Source organism: Pelodiscus sinensis, chromosome 2 (genome assembly GCF_049634645.1).
Source record: "Pelodiscus sinensis isolate JC-2024 chromosome 2, ASM4963464v1, whole genome shotgun sequence".
NCBI classification, from domain to species: Eukaryota; Metazoa; Chordata; order Testudines; family Trionychidae; genus Pelodiscus; species Pelodiscus sinensis.
Window position 1 is genome coordinate 168,310,267 of NC_134712.1, and position 26,137 is coordinate 168,336,403.

The 26,137-nt window shown below is 41.5% G+C and overlaps 1 protein-coding gene across 7 annotated transcripts in view; it reads right to left on the reverse strand.

Moving 5' to 3' along the window:
* Positions 1 to 24,923, reverse strand: part of NME8 (NME/NM23 family member 8) — a 61,994-nt gene extending 37,071 nt beyond the window's left edge. For 2 of the 7 annotated variants that reach the window (XM_025185162.2, XM_025185161.2), the window contains exons 1-10: positions 24,564 to 24,921; positions 22,911 to 22,992; positions 21,305 to 21,341; positions 21,153 to 21,210; positions 18,688 to 18,794; positions 14,765 to 14,836; positions 8,855 to 8,971; positions 6,637 to 6,703; positions 5,580 to 5,656; positions 3,983 to 4,075 (exon numbers count right to left, since the gene is read on the reverse strand). In XM_025185162.2, the coding sequence (XP_025040947.1) occupies positions 3,983 to 4,075; positions 5,580 to 5,656; positions 6,637 to 6,703; positions 8,855 to 8,971; positions 14,765 to 14,836; positions 18,688 to 18,794; positions 21,153 to 21,210; positions 21,305 to 21,337 (624 nt within the window). In that variant the 5' untranslated portion in view covers positions 21,338 to 21,341; positions 22,911 to 22,992; positions 24,564 to 24,921. Of the gene's footprint in view, positions 1 to 3,982; positions 4,076 to 5,579; positions 5,657 to 6,636; positions 6,704 to 8,854; positions 8,972 to 14,764; positions 14,837 to 18,687; positions 18,795 to 21,152; positions 21,211 to 21,304; positions 21,342 to 22,910; positions 22,993 to 24,563 lie in introns of all 7 variants that reach the window. The other 5 variants (XM_025185165.2, XM_025185166.2, XM_025185163.2 and 2 more) reach the window with 5 other exon arrangements.
* Positions 24,924 to 26,137: the final 1,214 nt, after the last annotated feature.

Genomic DNA, 26,137 nt, shown 5'->3' on the forward strand with positions numbered 1-26,137 from the left:
GCAGCTGAAGCGCTCAGTGTGACTGGTTTGTGGCCTATTTGGGAAAGGCCTCCAGTCAGGGGCTGTAAGGAGCCCTGATTTTGAGCAATTCGTCCTGAGTGGACACCCTCAGTGGTGCCCAGATCTGGCCCGGTCCATCACAGGCTGATTAACAGACACAAATCTGGAAAGCCATTTGCAAGTACAGTAGCAACATCTTGAGACCCAGCAGACATAACGAGGCTCACCAAGAAAAAGCAACCTCAGTCATCATACTATATCATAGAATCATAGGACTGGAAGGGACCTCAAGAGGTCATCGAGTCCAGCCCCCCACCCTCAAGGCAGGACCAAGCTCCGTCTACACCATCCCTGACAGATGTCTATCTAACCTGTTCTTAAATATCTCCAGAGAGGGAGATTCCACCACCTCCCTTGGCAATTTATTCCAATATTTGACAACCCTGACAGTTAGGAATTTTTTCCTAATGTCCAATCTAAATCTCCCTTGCTGCACTTTAAGCCCATTACTCCTTGTCCTGTCCTCAGAAACCAAGAGGAACAAATTTTCTCCTTCCTCCTTGTGACACCCTTTTAGATATTTGAAAACCGCTATCATGTCCCCCCTTAATCTTCTTTTTTCCAAACTAAACAAGCCCAGTTCATGAAGCCGGGCTTCATAGGTCATGTTCTCTAAACCTTTAATCATTCTTGTCGCTCTTCTCTGTACCCTTTCCAATTTCTCCACATCTTTCTTGAAATGTGGCGCCCAGAACTGGACACAGTACTCCAGCTGAGGCCTAACTAGTGCAGAGTAGAGCAGCAGAATGACTTCACGAGTTTTGCTTACAACACACCTGTTGATACAACCTAGAATCATATTTGCTTTTTTTGCAACAGCATCATACTGTTGACTCATATTCAACTTGTGGTCCACTATGACCCCTAGATCCCTTTCCGCCATGCTCCTTCCTAGACAGTCGCTTCCCATCTTGTATGTATGGAACTGATTGTTCCTTCCTAAGTGGAGCACTTTGCATTTCTCTTTATTAAACCTCATCCTGTTTACCTCTGACCATTTCTCTAACTTGCTAAGGTCATTTTGAATTATGTTCCTATCCTCCAAAGAAGTTGCAACCCCACCCAGTTTGGTATCATCTGCAAACTTAATAAGCGTACTCTCTATCCCAATATCTACATCATTGATGAAGATATTGAACAGTACGGGTCCCAAAACAGACCCTTGCGGAACTCCACTTGTTATCCCTTTCCAGCAGGATTTAGCACCGTTAACAACAACTCTCTGACTACGGTTATCCAGCCAATTATGCACCCACCTTATCGTGGCCCTATCTAAGTTATATTTGCCTAGTTTATCAATAAGAATATCATGCGAGACCGTATCAAATGCCTTACTAAAGTCTAGGTATATGACATCCACCGCTTCTCCCTTATCCACAAGGCTCGTTATCCTATCAAAGAAAGCTATCAGATTAGTTTGGCATGACTTGTTCTTCACAAACCCATGCTGGCTATTCCCTATCACTTTATTACCTTCCAAGTGTTTGCATAGGATTTCCTTAATTACCTGCTCCATTATCTTCCCTGGGACAGACGTTAAACTGACCGGTCTGTAGTTTCCTGGGTTGTTCTTATTCCCCTTTTTATAGATGGGCACAATATTTGCCCTTTTCCAGTCTTCTGGAATCTCCCCTGTCTGCCACGATTTTTCAAAGATCATAGCTAAAGGCTGAGATACCTCCTCTATCAGCTCCTTGAGTATCCTGGGATGCATTTCATCAGGACCTGGTGACTTGCTGACATCTAACTTTCCTAAGTGATTTTTAACTTGTTCTTTGTGTATCCTATCTTCTATACTTACCCTCCCTCTGCTTGTATTCACTACATTAGGCACGCCTCCAGACTTCTCAGTGAAGACCGAAACAAAGAAGTCATTAAGCACCTCTGCCATTTCCAAGTTTCCTGTTACTGCTTCACCCTCCTCCCTCCTCACATATAAAGAAGAGCATCACACTAAAGGGGTGCTTTGTGGTTTTGTGTGTGTATGCTTCTCACTTTGGGGCTGTTTTACTTTTTTTTTTTTTTTGGCTTCTCACTTGTGTGTAGCTTGACTGATTTTTCTGTGGATCAGAGGCCCAAGACCAAAAAAGGTTCCCCACCCATGAGTAAAGCAACACATTACATTTGCTTATTACGTTTCCTAACATCTTTTAAAAAGTTCTTTAAATTAGGCAAGTAGTTTTTTACTTCATTCCTGATTTTCAGAACATTACCAGACACTCACTTCCTTATCCGTTCTTTTCTCTCTTTTAGTTTTGATCTTCAGCCACATAGAGGGAGACTTTCATGAGAAGCAACCTCCTTGTATCTCTTCATAACTTGGAGTCCCTTTTCCACCAGTGCTGGAATTCTCATTATTCCCTCTACACCCGCTCCACCCCCATTTACTTAATTGCTAATCTTTAAATCCTCTTTTTGCTTTAATATACTATACTTCAATATACTATTGAGTCTCCCCCTATCAATATCTCCCATCTCTTACTTGCATCATATATTTCTCTTTCATACTACAAGTTGAGTCTCTCTAGTCCAACACTCTTTGGTCCAGCAACTCTTTGGTCCGTGGTCCTGAATGATTTTAGTTAGCTGGCTGTCTACTCTACCATGGATATGGCCAAGTTTCCCAGGGTTCCATAAAGCTTGTTTACCACCACCAGTCTCGACTGTCAGTGTTCTGTGTCTTGTTTAGCTTTAATTTAACCCTAAATGCTTCTAACAGACCAGTAAACAGTGGAGATGTTGGTAATGCTGCTAGACAATACTGACCTCCCATGCTTTGGCAAATTCTCTGGCTTGGTACAAGTCAGGTCCTGAGGGTGCCGGACTAGCGAGGTTTAATATGTAACAGGATAGTAAGTAAAAATATGTATTTGTATTGTACTGTTTTTAATGAGTAGTTTTTCTTTTTTCATATTCTGGTTAATCTCTATACACTATTTTACTTTGCAGATTTTATTAATATATTGTAAGGACACTCAGTTCTATACTAATTTTCTGTTGGTGCAAAGCTTTTTGGAATATGGCAGTTTGCATGATGGATATATAAAAAGAAATTAAGTGAAAGCAAACAAAAATGTATTGGGCACAATAGAATACATAAAGTGTCTCTTTTCTGAAAAATGATTAAAAATATTGCACGCTCAGTAATTTAAAGAGTACATTTGTTCCATCAACAAAAAAGAAGTTTGTAATGGCAATTGGTCTACTGCTATCCTACAAACAGAACCTGGTAGTTGAAAGTTAAGCTGGTTCATTCAACATCCCCATTACACGGATTCTACAGGCCAAAATTTGCTCTCAATATACCCAAGCACCTCCATTGCCTTCAAATTCCCTTTTCAGTTGCATTTAGTCATCCCATCGTTTTCAATAGAAATGCACAGTTGTAAAGGAAGGCAGTATTTGACCTCTAGAATAGACAGAATTCTACATTCTGAAACAAATCAAGTACACACTGTAAATAAGTGCTTCTTTTACACACTCATTTTTCAAGTAAGAATTACATTTTGAGAATGAGGAAATAACTGATTTCCCACAGTTCACAGCTCCCTCTGAACTAATATATAAATATTCTAAAATCTAACAAGGATACATGTATAGTTATAGCTGTTGCTGTTGTTATTGTGAGTATACCATGAGTAGTTGTGTTAGGGAAAATGCAACTCTATTGCTCCAGTATGCACCAATGATTGTATGCTGTTCCATTGTTATGTAAATGCAAGGTTGGAACACTAACAACCATAGGCATCATACAGTAGCCGGACTGGAAAACCAAAGCAAAGAAGATGAGAGAATTTTAATTTATTTTCTCTGTGCCATAAATAATTTTAATTAAATGGAATCAATTACATGTTATAAATGTTTTACAAGCCAGATGATATTATCGTCAACATAGCCACCTATATTTGTGTAGTCTTTTTACCTGTTCTATGTTGCGGCTATAGAAATCTCTAACTTGATCTTCTGTTAATGTCTTCTCCTCTTCTGCTGCTATGTGAAAGCCTGCTTCTGTAATCTTTAATTGCAGATGAGCCATCAAGTTCAACAGCATTACAGGGGGACAAAACCAGCAATATTAGTTTGTTTACATATTTTTGCCATGATTCTAAAAAAATATTTTTGTGCAGAATCCTACATTTGAGGTAATATGAAATATCACTAATATGGTAATTTGTTCATTCAGTCCAACTAAATTTCCATCTTTTCAAAGTACTGGACTGGGTTCAAGTATGTGATATGCATTAAAATAAAGAATACTTTAGTTACACATTATTTACTTTAATATACATATTTTATTGAAAATCTGACTGACCATAAAATCTTTACTATGCAGCAGTCTGTCAGGTACTTGTGTATGTACATTCCTAGGAGATTGATCTACTGCAGGGGTGGGAAAGATATGGCCTGGGGCTGGATCTGGCTTGCTAAGCCTTTCAATCCGGCCCATGGCACACAGACAGGGAGCAGCCCCAGAGCAGCTGGCTGCTCCATCTGTCTCTCTGTGTTGGAAGGAGAGGGAAGCTTCATGCACTGTGAACCCCTTCCTTCATTCAAACTCCCTCTCCTATATCTCTATTCCCTACCCTGAGCTCCCTTCTGCCTGCAACCTCCATAGAGAAATATAGCCCTTGACCACTTATCAAAATTTTGGAGTGGCTCCTCCATCAAAAATTATTGCCCATCCTTGGTCTATTGCCATTACAAAATAGATACTCACTTTTTATTATGATGTACTTCCTTTTTTATTTTAGAATGTAAAATGACTTGACTATTTTTAAGTCCCACTGGCATGGTAGAAATATGTTTATGTAAAGTAGGCATGCATTGACATAATGTGTATTACCATGTGTACTCTCTGCATGGCATGCACTGTATGTGTGTATATCCACAAATTTATGTTCTAAAAATAGAAATTACTATCCTTAACCAAATGTTGTAGCTGTCTATAAATTTATATCCTTACGAGTGTATAGTCTGTGACTTTACTTTCTCAATGTATATGCATAAGCTATGCATGCCTGTATACATTCACACAGATGTGTAAAGAATTGGGTAATTTGAGCTTGTTTATTTGTAGATCTAGAATTTTGAAAGATACTGCTGTGAAAAAGAGAATGTTTTTCATATTTGTAAAATTATTTTCTGTGACTCATCTGCACTATCCCAGAATTGATGGTTAATTTTCACTCACCCTTAAAATGTGGAAAGAATGAGGAACTGTTGGGAGATCGGGTAAGCAACTTAGGACGCTTCAGTTGGAATAGTTCTGTGTCAATCAATGATCTGCATAGTATAATTCAGTTCATACCTTTTCTAGCAATGCAAAATATGGTAAACAGCATCATCTTGAAAATCATATGTCTCCAGTCACAACCACTTTATGTCTGTCAGTTTTCCAGGATAAATATTAGTGGATATAACTTTAGCGTTTGTCCTAAATTAATATCTAATTGTACTCCTATCTCACTATCTTGGCACTTAACCAAACATAATGGTTGGGGTTTAAAAGCTTTGTTTACCTTTTGTTTAATATCTTCTAATCTTCCATTTGCAACGGCATCAGGTTTTATAATTGCAACAGTGTATATGACTCCTTCTACAGGAAAAGGGAGAATATATATGCATATTTATAAGCATATTTATTGAAATATATACATAGACTAATTTACTTTCTGGACTTACAACCTGAGCTCTCCATATTCTTCCTTTAAAATGATTTTGGATTCTGCCCACTAAGACAGTGGATCCTGGAAACCAATAGCAGTAGAGGTTCAAACGTGCATTATAAACCTTTATACATGAATCACACACTGAGATGCAATTCTTTTTTCCTACTGTTCAGACTTTAATTCTACATCTTTGAATATAGAGATAAGGAGGATGAGATTATATGTATGAAGTAGATCCATTATGTGAAAGGAAAGCTATTATCTATAAGTGGAGTTCCTCCTATGCACACAGATCTTCCTCAGCAGTCTCGCATACATCAGAATTGCAAATCCTGGAATAATTTACAACTATAAAATAGAGGAGCAGCACTCATGCTTGTGGAGTTCAATATTCAAAGCAAGGTTATAATAGGGTTAATTTTATTAAATTATTTGTAATGGAAAGGTCTCTGAAAAAGGCTGCGAAAGAGGGCAGGTAAGTAAATATTTGCAGAGGAAAGATACTTGCATAACACTATATAAAGGTAAACAGACTTCCATTTTTAAAGGGTTAATTTTGCAGCCAGAGAGCATGATGACGCCATTCTGTCACCTGGCAGGAAATACTTTTTTATAGAGAGAGAGATAATAATAACATAAGCATATCTGATATTAGTTTGACCACTTTACAAAATTGCTATGCACCTGCATGTGATAATTACTACATTAATGTAATTTGTTGGTACAAATGGTCTGATTTCCTTACTGTCTATAAGACAAAACTGATCCCTCATTTGACTTCTTTCACAATCTTTCGTGTTACCAACTAAATCAAATGAAAGTTCTATGACTGGACACACATAATCCTGTAACCAAATAACTAACAAGCTACTTGTTTGAATTTTTTCCTTGTGCTAATCATATTTACCGTCAAGTTGGCTTTCTTCAGTGGTTATTTCTGATGCTTTTTCTTCTAAAAACACAAGCTCTTGTACCTGAGAAAATTGCAGTTTTTATGTGGTTACTTTGTCAGTGTGAAGTTAATATTGAGGTGGCATGGGCCAGTAGAAAGCCCTTTGGAAGCCATGTAAGTTGTGTGTTATTCTGGATCTGCCAGTAATGTTGACAAAAATCACTTCATCGTTCTTTCTCTGTTTTTCCTCACAATTAAAACTACTGCAATGTTAATTTAGCCTCACTACATAAAGATGGGCATAACTGGAAATTTCCAATCTATTTCTCTGATAAAAGTAAAATATGAATTTAACATCAAAATTCTAGCAATTTAAGGGTGTGTCTAGACTACATGCCTCCATTAATGAAGGCATGTAGATTAGACAGATAGGCAAAGGGAAATGAAGCCGCGATTTAAATAATCGCGACTTCATTTAAATTTACATGGCTGCCGCGCTGAGCCGACAAACAGCTAATCAGCTGTTTGTCGGCTCAGCGCGCTAGTCTGGACGCTCCGCGACGACCTGAAAGCCTTTTATCGACATCTCCCTTATGCCTCGTAGGATGAGGTTTATGGGGGATGTCGATAAAAGGCTTTCATTTCGACAGGGGAGCGTCCAGACTAGCGCGCTGAGCCGACAAACAGCTGGTCAGCTGTTTGTCGGCTCAGCGCGACAGCCATGTAAATTTAAATGAAGCCGCGATTATTTAAATAGCGGCTTCGTTTCCTTTTGCCAAATAAACAAATCTACATGGTTCCGTCGACGGAGCCATGTAGTTTAGACATACCATAATATGAGCAACTGGTAATGCAAGCAAGGGAAGGCATTGACTTCCAAAAATTGCCTACACTGACCAGCTGCCTGCAAGGGGGTGAAACTGCACCACATGGCAGCTCAGCTCCCAGGAAAGACTGGGGCCATGCCATGTGGCAGCCCAGCAGCAGAGGAAGGCTGGGGCCAGGCCGTGCAGCAGCGCTGGCCCTCAGTTGGGGTTGGGTAGAGCTTGTCTGAGGAGTGGGGGGAAAAGATTGTCAAGGGGCCTGGTCTCAAGGAAGGGGTGTGGCTTTGGGCAGAAGGGTTGGGGCTTTGGCTGCGTTCCCCAGCTGGGCCTTTACCTGCTGCACAAGCAATCCAACCTAATTATCGAATCTCAATTATTCACAAATTTCAAGTGGGTTTAGAAACAGGCAGTCTTGTTGCTGATAACATAAGAAAAATAATGTATTTATATCGCCAAGTTATCTCTTCAGCAGCTTTATCCCCAGAAGAATAAGATCTCATGCAGTGCTAAGACAATTTAGGTTTATTCTGATTTTTCGTAATCCAGTTGTACAGTAAACTTCCGATAATCCGGCACCTTTAGGACCCAGGGGCTGCTGGATTATCAGATATTCCGGGGTATTGGAAGGGGGGCTATGAGGGGTCTAGGGTGGGGGCTGGGGAACCCGGCAGCAACCCAGCTGCTCTGCCCTGGCTTCCCTAAGTCAGCCGCTGCTGAAACTGACCAGTGGCTGACTTGGGGAAGCTGGGGGTAGAGCAGCTGGGGTGTTGCTGGGTTGGTCCCACAGCACCGCTCAGGTGAGGGGCGGCGCTGGGGGACCAACCCAGCAGAACCCCAACTGCTCTGCCCCAGGCTTCCCCAAGTCAGCCGCTGGTCAGTTTCAGCAGCGGTGGACTTGGGGAAGCCGGGGGCAGAGCAGTTCCAAATGTCCGGCTGGCCAGAGCACTTCCAGGTTCCAGTTGATGCCGGACTATCAGGAGCGCCGGACAATTGGAGTTTTACTGTAGTTTGTTACAATTTCTCTTTTGCATGTACACAAATAAATAGAATGATTTTAACCTACATTTCAGCTGGGAAGAGGAATGAGATAAGAACTAAACTTTTCCCTTATTTTATCTCTTGAGCCCTTAGTAGAACAGGTAAGCATTGAAAGTATAAAAATAAAGAGATAAATACAAAATTAGTTTTTATGCTGTGATATATTGGTTAGTGAATAATCCCTCCTCTACATACAGATCAGTTTGTAAAATTATCAGTATCATTTGCATAAATACCACTTGGTGGAAATTTCTAAAAGGTGAGATACATGCTAATTCATGACATCATCCACATAGAAAGAGACTGTGCAAATATAGTAAAACTATTAATTTATATTTAAACTTGATAAGAAACAGTTATCTAGTAAGTACCTCAGGACGTTCTATTTCCCCTGCTAAAATTTTCCTTTCTTCTTCTAGTAATTCTATTACTGTCTTACTGAGAAGAGGTGCATTTGCACCTCGCACCATTGCTATAATTTTGCAATCCTGTAAAAAGTAAACAGTAAAACAACACTTAGTAAGAGCTATTCATTAAGTGTTGCATATTTAGGTGACTTCTAATACAATCTATTTTTCACGCGCAACAGATAGTTATCAAGGTACTGTGCTTTAAAAATTAAATTTGGAGCAATATATTACTGTAGGTTGATTTGCAAAACATAAAAATCAGAGCCAAAATTAGTATCAGATAAAACTGACTTGTTGCCATTATTTGAAATTCTGTTATTGATTAACATAGCACTTATCTCAAAACTTTTATATTTTAGAACTTGGCATTTTCTTACTGAAAGTGTTTGGAACTGAGATGGAGTTCAATGGCTGATGAGATACAGAGCATTTCATTTTCAACATTTCAAATATAGCCAACATAGGTGATAACCTAAAACTGACATCCAACTGCTCAACAATGTCCTACATGAAATGAATTGGTGGTCTCTGTAGTAAGATGAGGTCCTAAAACATAAGCCAATGTAGCACAGGCTGGTCTGAGGCTTAGCTAACAAAGAACAACACTTAGCTAACATAAAGCAAAGCTAAGTTGTGAGCAAGAGGCAGGCCCCCGCTCACAGAACTTGGCACGAACAATGCTGAGAGTGTAAAACATGAATTGGTAATAGGCTCAGGTGTCGAACAGTAATTGGTATTAGATATTGACTATAAAACAGTAATTGGTACTGGTTATTACTTGAAAGCACATGGCAACACCAGCTCATTAAAAAATACTTTGGTACCCACACTCCCCACAGATACAGACCCAGGGTCAGGAAAGGGTCTAAAATGAAAGCATGATGGTTAGATATGATCTAATCAAACCACAAGGCACAGGGTGATGGTTGGTATCTAAGAAGCGTCAGAGGGTGGCAACCTGACATATCAGGAATGATGTGTAACTTGTTTGTAGTAGGGATGTAAGTGACTAGTTGACTAGTCCCACAACTAATCACTTCCCACTCTCTTGCTGCCAACTCGTAACACATTCAAAAAGCACAGCGGCAGTGGGGTTAGTTCCCAGGGACAGGAGTTACCCGCTGTGGCTCCCTTGCTTATCAACTAGTCAATGGAAATTCCATCAACTAGTCGATTAGTTGATTAATGGAAATTTAATATCCCTAGTTTGTCTTTGTATATAAAGTGGTGTTTATAAAGGGGCAGTGGGACCACCCACTGACTGAGTTATTCTATTGTTACAAATTACATATGCATAGTGGTTCAGTCAAGTCTACTGACAGGAATTGCTATATTTTGCTTAACAATAAATCTTGCCGGGCATCTTTAATTCTTATCTGATATGCAGTCTTTGTGGGACCTAGGGTGGGCGGGGCAGCCCAGCTTGCGCCCGGGGCTACAGGTGCCACGGGGGGCAACGACCCCACCGCCCATCCCGAAACTTCTGCCCCGCTACCTGCTGCACCATGGGGCTGTGCCGGGGGCTCCCCTGTCCTGTGGGCTGCGGCGAGCAGGTGCTGGGCTCCCAGCCATGTGACCAGGAAGCTGTGCCGGACTCTGGGCCGCTCCCAGCACCGCTGCTGCTGCCTCCCTGCTGGGTTCGCCCCGCTGCACCCGCAACTGCCCTCTAGCAGTGGCCACGAGCTCCAGCCCATCGCGCAGCAACCCTTGGCTGCCACCGGAGGGGAGGGGCCCAGGCCGAGTGACATCACGGGTGGGAGGAGGAGGGGGCTCCCCCACCCCAGACACAGCTGCGCAGCGGAACGGCATGGTAGAGGCAAGTGGGGCAGCTGCCCCTCGGAGCGCCGCCCCATCCCTCGCACCTCCACCACCGGCCTTAGTGAGTTACTGTCCCCGCCGCTTCCCCCGGGACGCCGCTTCTCCCTGCACTGCCAAAAGTACCTTAAAACCTTCTCCTGGGGGAAAGGTTACCCCATGCAAAGTTTGATTGCAGTAGCTCTTATAGTGCCCAAGTTATTTAGCACACAAACATTCTCCTTTATATATTAGGGTATGTCTACACTACAGCGTTATTTCGAAATATCTAATTTCGAAATAATTAGAAATAGCTTATTTTGAAATAATGCATCTACACACAAAATAGCATTTTGCTATTTCAAAATAGTGCGTCCGCACTGAGTGGACACTGAATCACATTTAAGGCTGGTTGGAACCAGTTCTGGCAGGGCATCAAGTCAGGAGTTACTTTGTGTGGCCACTGCCTGAGGCTATCTGAGGCCTGTGCTTAAATGGACCCCCTCCAGACAGCTGGTTGTCAGGTTTCCCTGCTTCCTTGCCTACCTCGATGAGAGACAGCAAAGCATTTTTGTCTGTGTGCACTCTGGTTGCCCTCACTCGGGACCAAGGATTTGGAGCAATCAAATTTTTGAATTGCTCCGTTCCGGCACCAACAGTGACTGCTCCAGCTCTGCTCTGATTCCGCTCTCCGACTCAAATTAATTTTTAACTAAATAAAAAAATGCATACTGTAATTTTGAAAAAAAACATTTTTATTCAGAGTTTTAAAACAATTTAAATGTCATCAACAATGATACAAACTAGAAGCATTCATAATTCAACTTGCAAAAAATTATTGCAGAAATCAAGTCGTCTTTCATAGCCTGCTGCAGATGATTTAAAATTAACTTTAAAGCTGAAAACAGTCACTCTATACTAGCTTGAGTTGTTGGCATGCTCAAAGCAATTCTACAGGCAGCCTGAATGCGGTGTGGGTAGCTGTGAATGGCCTCAAAAACAGACAACTTTTAGCCTACCAATAGACTCCATCGCCTCACAATCTTCCCAAAAGTTTCTCTTGAATAATGCTTCATTACAATTATGAATCACAGAAACTTGCCAGCATCTTTCTTGTTTATCCAATTCCTTTTTGAAGTCGTCATCTTCTGAAGAATTGGTGCTTGAATTATCTCCATTTCCCTGCGATGGCTGATGACGTCTCAGGGATGGACGCTTGAACAAGTTTAGAGTAGAGACGGAAGTTTGAGAACAGCCTTCTATTTCTGAAGAATGTGTACTTTCCAAAACCGCAAATTCGATTGTTGATGACTTCTTCTGTTGTGTTTTGTTTTCTTCAACCTCTTTCGCCAAGTTCAAATGTAGCAATAGATTTTGTTTTTTGAGTCATTGAGCAATATTATGGAGCCTTTGCCTTTGGTATTTCCCTTGAGGTAAGAAGAATCCGATACCATGGGTCAACATAAACTCCAGCAAGGACATGAATATTGTCATGAGTTTCTGCATGGAGGACAGAATTTCTTCTGCAATTTGTTCACCATTTTCTTGCAAGAATTTTGACAGTTTTCACCATTCCTTCATTAAAACTCCCGGAGTTACATTAACAGCTTGAAGATTCATGGTTGTTTCGTTTGGCTTTGCCAAGAGGTCTCGCAGGTTCTTCACTTCATCCCATTCAGCTTTTGTTAACTTGAGTTCTTTTGTTCCAGCAGCAGCCACTTGTTCACAGTAAGATTGAAAAACGAGAAGCTGATCAATCATCGCAAATGTTGAACCCCAGTGAGTCACAATATCCAATGACTGAGTTACCCCATGTAGATCAAGCAAAACACTTTGAATACTTGGGGTTCGTAGTTTGACAAAGACTTGTCAAAATTTTGCCAGAAATTTCTTCGCATGTTCTTTGTTCAGTCCGTCCCAGATTGCCAACTGAAGAGTGTGAATACCACACCTCATCAGTTGGACTTTTGAGTCGTCCTCATGAAGCCATGTTGGAAGTATGAGGCTAGGGTCATTAACCCATTGCGCAGCGGCATCCATGTTGAGTTCGATTTCATCCATTCCTTTAGTTCCTTCATCAGGCAAAATAGCTTCAGTTCTGTCCACATCCCTGCTCTCAGAGGTAGAAATAGTTTCATTGTCCTCGCTGAAATTTTTGATGGCACATGTCATGTTTGCTGCATTGTCAACGCAGATGTTCAGCACTTGCATTTCAATGATCCCAAATTTTTCTAAAATAGCTTTTACTTGACTTTTCACGTAGGAAGAATTGTGACGCCCTTCAGTGTTGATTCTGTCCAAGGTTTTTACCACAGCTTTATCTTTTCCTTCTTCGTAGTACTGAGCATTGATTGCAAGGAAATTTGTTTCCATGGGTTGCCGCATCCATTTTCAGGTAGCACAATTTTTGCTCCAAAGCTTTCCTGAGAGGAGTTTTCCTGGTTGTGTCCAGAGTGGCCAGCAGGTCAGCGTCTACACAACACTTATTTCAAAATAGCAGTTTCGAAATTGGTGCTATTCCTCGTGGAATGAGGTTTACCAATTTTGAAATTAGCCCTCTGCTATTTCAATTTAATTTTGAAATAGTGGTTTGGCTGAGTAGACACTAGGAAAATAATTTCAAAATAACAGCTATTATTTCGAAATAACTTTGCTGTGTAGACATACCCTTAGATTAAACATGCTTTGACCCTCAGAAGTTCTTCATCTAAGTTGAGTATGAAGCAGGATAGAGATACTACTACTACTGATACCCAGGATGTATCTGTTCTATAATGGCCAAAATTTGCTATTCTTATTTGAGCAAAAAAGCTATTGGCAACAATAAGAGTTTTGTTCAATTCAGAACTGCAGAATCTGGCCCTTAAAACATAGTGCAACGGAATGTCCAGGACTAGCAATCAGACACCTTTCACAAATTCACTTACAACTAATTTTCTTAAAAGCCAAAAGAAAAGGAAAGGAAAGAACATAGAAGCTTGATTCTCATTTCCTCTGAAATCCCTTTATACTGTTTTCACTATATAAAGAGACTTTAAGTATTACATGTGTAAATTTACTTAATATTAAGGTCCATTTACATTGATAGAATGATGTAGGGACCTTAATATAAATGAGAATCAGTCTTAAATTTTCCATCTCTCTTGCTGTTCTCTTTCCTTACTTCCATCTCTTCCCATTTTTGACTATTCTTGTTTTTTTGTTACTCTTTGCCTCCTTACTCCTTTAGGATCTGAACTTGAGTCCACTAAAGTTAATGACAGAGCTTCCATTCACTTCACTGGTACAGAATTATACCATTTTTGCTTTCACTTCCTACCTATCCTCCCCGTTTCAAGGTTTCTTCCCTCCACTGTTTGTCACTCTCCTCATCTCAGCTCTAGTTCCTCCATTTCTCCACCGCTTCCTTTATTACCCTCCCTGTTGTGTTTCCTTCCTCTGCTCATTGCTCTGCCACATATATGTGTGAGCAGCATTCTTGAATCTGGCTAGCTTTTGGTGAGATCAGAAATACTCTTAATTTCATCTGGCTGCATTCACATAGAGAGGAACAGAGCAAGCCTATTATCAGTCTCCTTAATGCATCTTGGTTATTTGCCTCTAGCTGCTGGAATCCAAATTTCAAAACTTTTAAGTAGAAAAAAAAAAGCATTGTCTACAGAGTTAGCAATCAGGTCTGGCATAATGTACATCTAGTACAGACATGTGGATCACTTTATGATGACTACCTGTTCTGATCATTCTGTCTGGGGCACCTGCATTGGCTACTATTTGAAAGTACTGGGCTAGATGGACTTTAGTCTGACTTTATGGCCATTCTGATAGTCCTAGTATAACAGAGAATTTTCTTAGCAAAAGTACTGTGCTAATACCCCTTCTTTTCTGCATGCCAAAAACATATAAAACATGACTCACTGTTACAATGGCTAGCATGTTCAATATCCAATAATATCCAATACACTAAAATTGTAAAGCTATAATTCACATCTGTACAACTTCACATTTATTTTCAATATATTGATAAATACAAAAACAGGCAGCATGAAAGTAAAAGCCAATGATGTATATTGCACTTACAACACAAAAGAGAAAAACAGGTTCACATTTGTCTCTAAATGTCTGCAGGGTCACAATGCTGTCAGCCTCCGCCTAAAATAAGGACAAATAGATTATGATAGATAGATAGATAGATAGATAGATATTTGAGAACTTTTACAGACTGATTCTCAAACCATGGTTCTGTGGACCAGTGTTCCCTCTAATCTTTTCTATCCCTCTGTGGATTTTTTCCATCCCTGTATGGAATCAAGTTTCATGTGCACCAAGGCGTATATAAATGTGCACCATCAGTAGAAACAAAAAGCTGTGGATGCTCTGCTAATCGGTTTGACAATATTAAAATCTTTCCCAAATAGCCTCACAAGCATGCAATTTACAGGGAACACTGCTGTGGACCACTACTAGACCTTAAAACACTTGCTGTAGTCAGCCTTGCTGGTCACATTGCACAGGCTTTCCTTCTTGTTTACATTAAAAATACTCTGTCCTAATTTTGCTTTTTTATGTAAGTAATGGCTGTAGTTGCCATTGAAATGTCATAGGATAAGAACATAAGAACAGCGATACCTGGTTAGTCCAAAGATCCATCTAGCTCAGTATCCTGTCTTCCAACAGTGGCCAATGCCAGATGCCCCAGAGGGAGTGACCAAACAGCTAATCATCAAGGATGTGTCTACAGTGCACTTGTAGCTCAAAATAATATATGCAATTTGAGCTACGCAAATTGTGTATCTTATTTTGATCTTATTTCGAAATAGCTTATTTCAAAATCTGGTGCTCTCTACACAGCACTTACTTAAAAATAAATCGCTATTCTGAAACGTCCCTTACTCCTCATGGAATTAGGCTTACAGGGACGTTGGAATATTATATTCAAAATAATGGGCATGGTCAAAAGGCACGAAATAGCTATTTTGGAATATCTCCAGTATTCCAAAATAGCACTGCAGTGCAGACATAGCCCAAGTGATCCCTTTCCTGTCATCCATTTCCAGCCTCTGACAAACAGAGGGTAGGGACACCATTGCTACCCATCCTGGCTAATAGTCATTGATGGTCCTAACCTCCATGAACTTTAGTTCATTTATGAACCATGTTAAAGTCCTAGTCTTCACCACATCCTCTGGCAAGAAATTCCACAAGTTGACTGTGTGTTGCATAAAGAAAAACTTTCTTTTATTTGTTTTACATCTGCTACCTTTTAATTTCATTTGGTGACCCCTACTTCTTATGTTATGGGAACAAGTAAATAACTTTTTCTTATTCACTTTTTCCACACCAGTCATGATTTTACAGACCTCTATTATATCCTCCCTTAGTCTCCTCTTTTCTAAGCTGAAAAGTCCAAGTCTTTTTAATCACTCCTCATATGGGACCTGTTCTAAATCGCTAATCATTTTTGTTGCCCTTTTCCGAACCTTTTCCAGTGCCAATATATCTTTTTTTCAGATGAGGCGACCACATCTGTACACAGTATTCAAGATGGGGGCGTACCATAGTTTTATAGAGAGGCATTAAGATGTTCTCTGGCTTATTCTCTAGTCCTTTTAAAATTATTCCTAAAATTGTTTGTTTTTTTGACTGCTGCTGTACATTGAGTGGATGTTTTCAGAGAACTATCCACAATGACTCCAAGATCTCTCTCTTGAGTAGCTATAGCTAAATTAGTCTCCATCCTATTGTATGTATAGTTGAGATTACTTTTTCCAATGTCCTTTATTTTGCATTTATCAACATTACATTTCACTTGCCATTTTGTTGCCCAATCATTGTGTGGTGAGATCTTTTTGAAGCTCTTCACAGTCTGCTTTGGTCTATCTTGAGCAGTTTAGTGTCATGTGCAAATGTTGCCACCTCACTGTTTACCCCTTTCTTTGTACCTTTTAATTTCTGTTTAACTAATCTCATTTTTGTATAGTTCCCCTTTCTGAAAATAAATGTCACAGTGTTGGTCTGCTGAGGTGTTTTTCCCACCAAAGGGATGTTAAATGTTATTATGTTATGATCACTATTTCCAAGTGGTTCAGTTATATTTACCTTCTGGACCAGATCCCTGTGCTCCACTTAGGACTAACTCAAGAATTGCCTCACCTCTTATGGGTTCCAGAACCAGCTGCTCTAAGAAGTAGTCATTTCAAGTATCAAGAAATTTTATCTCTGCATCCCGTCCTGAGGTAACATGTACCCAGTCAATATGGGGATAGCTGAAATCCCCCACTATTATTGATTTTTTAGTTTTAATAGCCTCTCTAATCTCCCTTAGCATTTCATAATCACTATCACTATCCTGGTCAGGTGTCCCTACCGCTGTATTCTTATTAGAGTATGGAATTACTCCCAGGCTGTGTCTAGACTGGCCAGTTTTTCCGCAAAATCAGCCGCTTTTCCGGAAAAACTTGCCAGCTGTCTACACTGGCCGCTTGAATTTCCACAAAAGCACTGACTTCCTACTGTAAGAAATCAGTGCTTCTTGCGGAAATACTATTCTGCTCCCATTCAGGCAAAAGTCCCTTTTGTGCAAAGCTTTTGCACAAAAGGGCCAGTGTAGACAGCTCAGATTTGTTTTCCGCAAAAAAGCTCCTATCGCAAAAATGGTGATTGGGGCTTCTTTGCACAAAAGCGAGTCTAGATTGGCACGGACGCTTTTCCGCAAAAAGTGCTTTTGCGGAAAAGCGTCCGTGCCAATCTAGACGCTATGTTCCGAAAATGCTTTTAACGGAATGCAGTGGTCCACACTACATAAAGATTTGACAAATGCATGTAATAAAATTTATTAACAGTAACTTTGTTTTATTAATGTATTTTTCATATACAATACACACAAACTCAAAAACTATTTGATAAAATACTGATAGAGATGCAGCCATGTTAGTCTAATGTAGCTGAAACAAAAGACAGAACTATGTAGCATTTTAAAGACTAACAAGATGGTTTATTAGGTGATGAGCTTTCGTGGGCCAGACCCACTTCCTCAGATCAATATATGGAAGAAAATCAGCACAACCATATATACCAAAGTGACAATAAAAAAAAAGAACGCGTGTGAAATTGACAAATCAAATTTTAGAACAGAGTGGCGGTGAGGGGGGAAGGTTAGTTTCTGTGAGGTAATGACACAGGGGTGATATTAGGGGAAGTTTCTGTGAGGTAATGACATTAGGGGTGATAATTGGGGAAACTATCTTTGTAAGCTCTTATCGTTTAGGAATTCTTTAAAGAATGGACTCACAGACAGGCAGGCAGGCAGACAGATGCCCGTTTCTAAAATATATAGATAGCTATATGGTATTAGATTCTTAGACTCCAAACTTAACAGGGGGAGATCTTTGTGCTAAAGATCTGTAGGATAAAAATCTTGCTGACTTATCTGTTGACCAAATAGTAGTGCTCCGCATTTGCATGCTGGAAAAATTATCTCCATTTAAAGTGCATTTGCCAACAATCACCACATAGTGCTATCTGTGATTATACAGTTTTTTGGTGCTTGCTGCTGAAGATATCAGTGGTAACTATTGTGGTTATGGTGAGTGCATAATACTTTTTAACGGCTTTGCCATAGGCTAGACACGCTGCTTCTGTCATCTTGCTTTTTGTTTGAATGCAACAAAAGCAACCTGCAGCCATACTGACAAGTATTATAAGCTCCTGGTTGAAAACTCAGAATGAACCTGTGAAACACATATCTTTAGTGCATTAGACTGTAGCTGCCATTTTATCCTGGTCTTCCAGTTGAAAATTTTCTCAAAAACATTTTATTTTTCAGCTTTTCCCTCTTTACATTATAAACTTCAATATTATTATTTTAAGGAGATATGCAGAAAAAATTACAAGCAAGCCAAATTCACCCGACTCTATTGCTACTCAGATATTATGGTGACACATTTATCTATTTATAGGTATCTATTTGGCACTGAAGTTCTAAATAGAATTTACATCCTTACCACAGCAAAATGCAAAAGGCCATCTTCACCTTGCTCATTTTTCAGTTTTCTGAATAAATTTACCACAGCTTTGCAAGGCCCACACCAAGCTTGATACACATCTATTACTAAAAACATAAAAAACTAGAATGAAATTAATCTGTTTCATATAGTTTATAAAATAATTTTTTTTGTGAATATATAGAGGTAGTCCTGGCAATGGCACTGACATACATGTATTTCTAAATCCATTTTTGGTCTTTTTTCTTCTGAAAAACATTACTTTTTGGTATTCTCTCAAACAATTAGGCTTCAGCTTAACTGTCTTAGTCTGTAAGACTATTTATTTAGTCATGGGAATGCAGACATATGAATTTCTCCTTCCCCTATCCCTTTGTCTTGGTTGCCCTTCCTTTCCTATATCTACTGTTAATTGTCTCTCCCTCCTTTGGCCCTTCCATTGGATGTTTCTTTCCATACCCTGACTCGTCTTTTGTGGGCTGTTTTCCTCCTTCCCATCATGCATGCGGGCTGTCTCTCAATCTTACTTGCTACTAGGGATGTAAAATCCTGGTTAATCAGTTAACCAGTTAATCAGTTAACCAGTTAACTCTAAGGTTTAAGTAGTATAGTAAAACTCCAATAGTCCAGCATCCAATAGTCCGGCACTCCTGATAGTCTGGCATCAAAATGGCAAGAGCCTAGGGAGTGAGCTTTGGCAAAAAATGAGTCAGAAGGTAACAGCGGCAGCAGCTGAACTAAGCGAAAAGGGTAAAAAAACTAAAACATTACAGTATACTGTATACAATATGTACAATAAAAAGGGTTAAGAACACTTTATATACAGTATATACTATATACAGTATATACATAACCAGCTTATAGTACCTCCTGATACTCTGGTATATCTGATAGGTTCCAGATTATCGGAAGTTTATTCTATCGTGCTCCTGCCTTTTCCCACACCCCATGCGAGGCTGCCACTACTGGCCTACTGACAGCAGGAGCCAGTAGGCCTGTGCGAAGGTGGGCTGGCTTCTGCTCCTGCCCCACCCAGCTCCTGTGCTTGCGGCTGCTGGATGCCACTGTCGCCACCCACTTCCTATGCTTAGGGCAGCAGGAGCCAGCTTCTGTTCAGCAGCCAGCTCCTGTTTTCCCCCACCCACACCTAATGCAGGGCAATGAACTTCTGCTTTTTGCCTCTCTGCATGGGGTGTGGAAGTGACTCCTGACCCCCACAGGGTTCTGCCTATAAGGGTGATGCTTAGTGGGCAATCAATTACCCATTCATGCACCCCTACTCACTACCCATTCACTCTCACTCTTAGTCTGCTGATCACATCACCCACTAGCCCAGGGGTGGGCAATAATTTTTGATGAGGGGCCACTCCTAAGATTTTGGAAAGTGGTTGCACTCGCCCATGATATTAATAGTGGAGGAGTGGGGTCTGGGATGGAGGTTGGGTGCAGAAAGGATTGGGATGAGGGAGGGAATTTGGGCAAAGGAGGTAGTTGTGATCTAGGGCAGGGAACCAGAGTGCAGGGTTTTGGGATGTGACCTAGGGTAGGAGCAGATTGAGGTGCCAGATCTGGGAGGGGATATAGGTGCATGTGAAATAGTGGGGCACAGGATTGGGGAAGAGAGGGACTGAGGTGCCAGAGGCAGGTTCTCGCCAGGAGACTTACCAGCTGTCGCTACACTTCAAAGGCAAAAAGCACTGCAGGGAGCACGTGACACTGTCGCTTTGAAATGCCACATGCAGCCCAGGGTCAGCTGGAAGCCCTGTACTCCCTGTGGCATTCCAAAGTGGCAGCACCGCATGGATCCCAGGGTCAGCGGGGGATGGGGGGACTCCCCTGCTGACCCTGGGCTCCATGCAACATTGCCGCTTTGAAAATGCCATGTGCCGCCAGGCTTCCAGCTGACCCTGGGCTGCATGTGGCATTTCAAAGTTGCAGTGCCGCGCCGCGTGGATCCCGGGGTCTGGCCCCAGGCTCTGGCCCCAGGCTCCACGCAGCGCTGCTACTTTGAAGCACTTCTTCCTTCCTCCCTCTCCTCCCCCCCTTCTCTTTCTGATAAAGGTGGCAAGAGGGGAAAGTGACTACTCTGTTGACTATCCGATAAGCATTTGCTTATCGGATAGTCAACTAGTCGTTCACATCCCTAGTATGGAGTGCCAGGGATTATAAATCCAACCTTTAGACTAGTGAAGCAGCTGTGGAGTGGCTGTAGTGCAGCCCTGTATCTTGTTCCCAGTTGAGGAGAGTGAATTTCAAAATCTTCAAGTCTTCATGTAGCAACACAAAGCATGTTTACTTAAGCTTTATGCAGGTTTCCAGAACACTTAGCTTTCAGGGGCAAGCCAATGGGAAGTGGAAGTTAGAAGTGTGTGCACAGTGAGAAATACCTAGGCAGGAAAGGGGTTACAAAATGAAAAAAAGATAAAAATGCACACATTTCATTAGTAGGAAAAAAGTAATAGTACCTGTTACACCTTTAGTCAGCAACATTTCATCCCATTGTGTTTGATTGGTTATTATGGCCTGAGATAAAACAAACTCAGAATTTAGTATCTCTAAAAATGTCAACAATTCTACTGAACTCTAGAATTACTCAAATAATAAACATGATTTATACCTGTAGTTGAATTTCTTTCTTCTTTCCTGCCATTTTTCTGTGATTACATGAAACACAGCAAAACATCAAACACTTCTAAAATATACTGTTGTTGCACTATAAGTTTAGCTCATATAAATTGTGGTTTGGGGAACTGATTTACACAATATGCCTTTTCTGCATAGAACTGTTCAATGGGCCAGATGCTCAGCTGGTTGAAATTGATATAGCTCAACTGAAGTTAGCGGGGCTATGTCTATTTACAACAGCTAAGGCTCTATTCCTAAGTATAGCTGACTTCACTGGAGCTAAATTGATTGGTATCAGGTAAGGATTTTACCATGGAATTCATTATTTACAGAATTAGTTATAACATAGGAAACAACATTACAAAATCCACGTTTTCACTGTACTGGGATCAGTTCCCATGTTACTCTATCTCCCATCGCTCTGCTGAGCCTACCTGGAAGGGCACTGTATGGAATGGAAGTTGCTTTGATCTGAACATATTTCCATAAAGTACTGGAGTAAGAGCTTCAACTCAAAAGGCATCAAGTCAAACTTTCTGTTATTGATAATCTGAAATATATTCAGCCGATTGTCCAACATACAACTCATTGCTAACGTTAAGATTTTGTCATAGTTACTTTGAGTAAAAGTTATAGACAGGTAATTGACAACAAACAAAACATTCACAGAAGCCCATAATTGCTAAAATTAACTGTGACAAAAAGGGTTGAGCGCTGGCCCTGCTGCTCGACAGGATGCTTAAGGTGTAGGGTACAGCAACTGCCACGACTGCCTGGGAGCTCTGGGAGCTCCTGAGCTTGAGCAGTAACTGGGAGCTGTGGGATCCACCAGATCCATGTAGTTGGTCAGAGCTATGGGGTTTCCCCATTATCTATGGTGGCTGGGAGCTCTGGATCTACCCACAGTAGGTAGGAGCTGTAACAGCCCCTGATGTCTGACAGCTCCAGCTCCACTATCCCAGGGCTGAAGTGCAGATGTCACAGATTCTGTGAATAATCTTAACTTTACTAATTACCAATCTGTCAAACCAGTGATGGGCAACAGTGGGCCACCATTGTGTTAAACTATCCAGACTAGGCCTCTTCCTTGTTATAATGTTAATATGTATTCTTGTTCTTTGTAGATGAATTTCACCAAATGTCTGAATAGTGTTTTGTAGAAAACCTAACCTGAATTATTTTTTAGTCAGTTTTCTAGTTAAGTTTCAGTTAATTTTCAATTAATATAAGAGGTCCTTGTCCAGATGATGATGTACTCTATTGTTTTTGTTTCTCTGACAATTGAAAAAGTTGTATGTACAAAGTCACTTCAGAGGAGAAAACAGGCATCAATATTTGAACTTCAGTTTTAAAACCAAAGAGTGAATATCTCACTGGACAAAAAAAGAGAATATTTCACTTTCTGGCCACTGACTCAAATCAATTGTTTCTGTCTAATGACTGCTGTAGGGAGACTGACAGAAAATGAACTGGTGGTCTCAGTCCATTTTCTAGTGCATAAATAATCCACCTGACATAATCACCAACATGATTGTTATCCTTGTTGACAATATCAACCCAGAAGTCAAACAGTGAACATGTATGCATGCTGAACTGACCTGTGTCTTCTGTAGTCGGTCCCTTCAGGCTATGGTTGGGGCATATTGCCCGATGAGAGAAATCTTGTTGTGTTGCTGGCTGCTGGAAAAGAGAACTTCACTTTCTAGGTCTGTCAGCCTGGCACCTTTCACCTAGGCTATGTCTACACTTGCGGCTTTTTGTGCAAGTAATATGCAAATGAGCCACCTTTTTTTCAGAAGAGGCTCTTGCGCAAGAAAGAGCTTCTACACTGCGCCTTCTTGCGCAAGAAAAACCCTCTTGGGTTGCACAAGAGGGTTTATCTTGCGCAAGAAGGGGCAGTGTAGACGCTCCTTCTTGTACAAGAGCCTCTTCTGAAAAAAATGGTAGCTCATTAGGCATGCAAATGAGGCTCGGCAATATTCCACACTTAGCTTCCTTTACATATTACTTGTGCAAGAAGCCGTGAGTGTAGACATAGCTTTTTATTTAAACAGTTTATTTAAAGACCTTCAAATCAAACAGTGGGATTGCACTGTCATGTGGCAATATATTTGCAAGTAGGTATTTTATCTTCTCCCAAATAGTTTAGGGGAGATGGTGCATAAAAATTGCCAGGTTATGAAATGTTTTATGAATTTCCCAATATTAGTAATTTGTGTTCAATAGATTTGGTCTTCTCCCTCTTGTCAGCCACTATCACTGTAAGATAAGGAGAATCGCTCTTACAACTTGGCCATTAATAGCTCCATAACACATACAACATAGTATTGCACATGCATATATTCCCCAACTCACGTGCTGACAGATATTTTAAAATTACAATGCACACACACAGTATGCTGTCACACAGAAATGTATACCCTGTTTGGTACATTATGCAAATACAGAGTGCTGAAATGACATATGAATAAACAATTTCATTCATATGCAGATGTAAAAAATAATGAGGCACAAACTTGACATGTTTTCACAATAACACACAATAATATCCTGATAAAATACACATGACAAATTCTCCCTTGCCAAACATAAGAGACCCACAGTACCCTGAAATTCAGTTATTCTCCTAGGTACACTTTGGCACACATCCTCTCACTAAACACACAGGCTGCATCTAGACTGGCTGCTTGATTTTGCACAAAAGCACTGACGATCTACTGTCCGAAATCAGTGCTTTTGTGCAAAAGCAACCGTGCCGATCTAGACGCTCTTTTCCGCAAATGCTTTTAACGGAAAAACTTTTCCGTTAAAAGCATTTGCGGAAAATCATGCCAGTCTAGACGTAGCCACACAGATAACACATCAGCACAGACATATACTAAACATCACATGCACAGTGACAAACTCACATGCAAACAATAGTCTGCAACAAATAGTGCACCCCCCACTATGTGTGCACAACATGTGCTGATTGGACAAATCATCACACCCCCATCCACATTCATGCACATGCACACACACTGAGAGCTCTTTCTTTCTTACACACACACACACACACACACACACACACACACACACACACACACACTCTCTCTTTCTCTCTCTCCAGGTGCCCCCACTTTAATGCTTTCCCCCAAATACCATTCATCTTATTCAACACAGTCTCTTGACCAGGGCTACTTTTTGGTTTGTGGAAACAATGCCAATAGTGTTTTAGAGTGGCTGATGAGTAAGGGAGGGTCCATAAATACCTCCACAGGAGAGCATCACCTGTGTGCACACAACAGACACTCCCTGCAGGGGGGGGGGGGATGGTTTGCAGAAAGGCTGGTGGTCCCCTGAATGCTCAGAGTCGGTCCCCACAAACGCCCTTCCTACCACTTGCCTAAGGCACCCGCGTGCCACTGACACAGCCCTGCGCCACGTGCGCCCCGGCACCCCTCCCCCAGCGCTCGGGCCCAGGCTGCTCCGGGCCCGGGCGGAGCAAGGCAGCAACAGCAACTGGAGCACGAGGCTAGCGGCGGGTAACGCCCCCAAGGGCCAACCCGTGACGTGCAGAACATTCCACAACCGTTAGTCCCGCCCAGGGGCAGATGACCGTTTTACTAGCCCCCCCCCTTTGCCAAGACGCATGCGCGGGGCTTTTTGAAATGCCGGGCTCAGGGCAGCCCCCCCCCCTGCTCGCCCTGCCCTATATCCGCCCCTGGTCCCGCCCCCTCCTCACTGCTGCAGCTTCCCTCATTCTCAGCCTCTTCTTCCCTTCCCGCTCATCAAGGGTGGGCGCGGCTCTCGGAGAGCATCGCGCATGCGCGACTCTGATAAATTGCACACGTGCGGGCCCGGCCAGCCGTAGCAGGAGTGTGGCGCGCGCGCGGGGTCTTATGCCGGGGAGGGGCAGAATTCTTAGCGATAGCGCGAGCCCCTTGTGTTTGCTGCTTGGGCTGGCGCGGGCTTCTCTTCTGTTCCTCCAGCTGGGGATGGGGGGGATGCTCATAATTCGTACCTTCTAGTCTCGGTTGCTGGGTATCTAGCTGGTGCCCTGTTGCGCTCTGCAAGGGTTAGTGGCGGTGCAAGGAAGGAACCTTTGTACCTCGTTTTAGGCCTTTCCTAAAGTTCCTGGGAGGGGAGGGAGACACTGCCCTGTGTAGGTGGTGTTAGCCCCAGCTAAGTGCTGTCGGACACTAGTTATCCCTGCCTTTTCTAGGGTTTAGCATAAATATGGCCTATGGGAAGTGCAAAGCCCTTTGAGTAGGACCTGCAGTCAGTGTGTTTCTCTAGCCCTGTAGGCAAGCAGGGTGTGCTGGACACAGCTTTTAGCTATGAAGCAGGAAAATGAGCACCACTCAGCTGGTTTACCAAAAGGCATAGGGAAATAAAGAGCCTTGTTTAGGGCTTTTAGCAAATGACTTTCTGCTCATGAGTGTGGGGAGTTGGAAGTAGCCACTCACAGGGCCCTTTGCAAAATGGTGGAAAATCTACAGCTATAGTTTCTAGTCCTAGGCTGTTCAGGGATGTAAGAATTCTAGTTTTCCTTACGCAACTTCTAGCATTAACAGTGATTGCCGTATTATGTGGCAACTTGGTGGAATCTTAAAAAGATTTTTCCATTTTACATCTATTGGTCTTAACTTCACCTTGCTCCTTATCCTTTTCTGCAGTAGCTGAGACTTAATTAGTAAAACTGCCAGCTCCTGTGCCAACTAAAATTCCTCTTGGGGGAAGAGGTGATAACTGATGCAACTACGAAAAGCATATGTAGTTGCAGATCCGAGATCGAAGAGTGCTTTTGTTTTACATGTACTAATCACTTAGATTGTACTTGTAT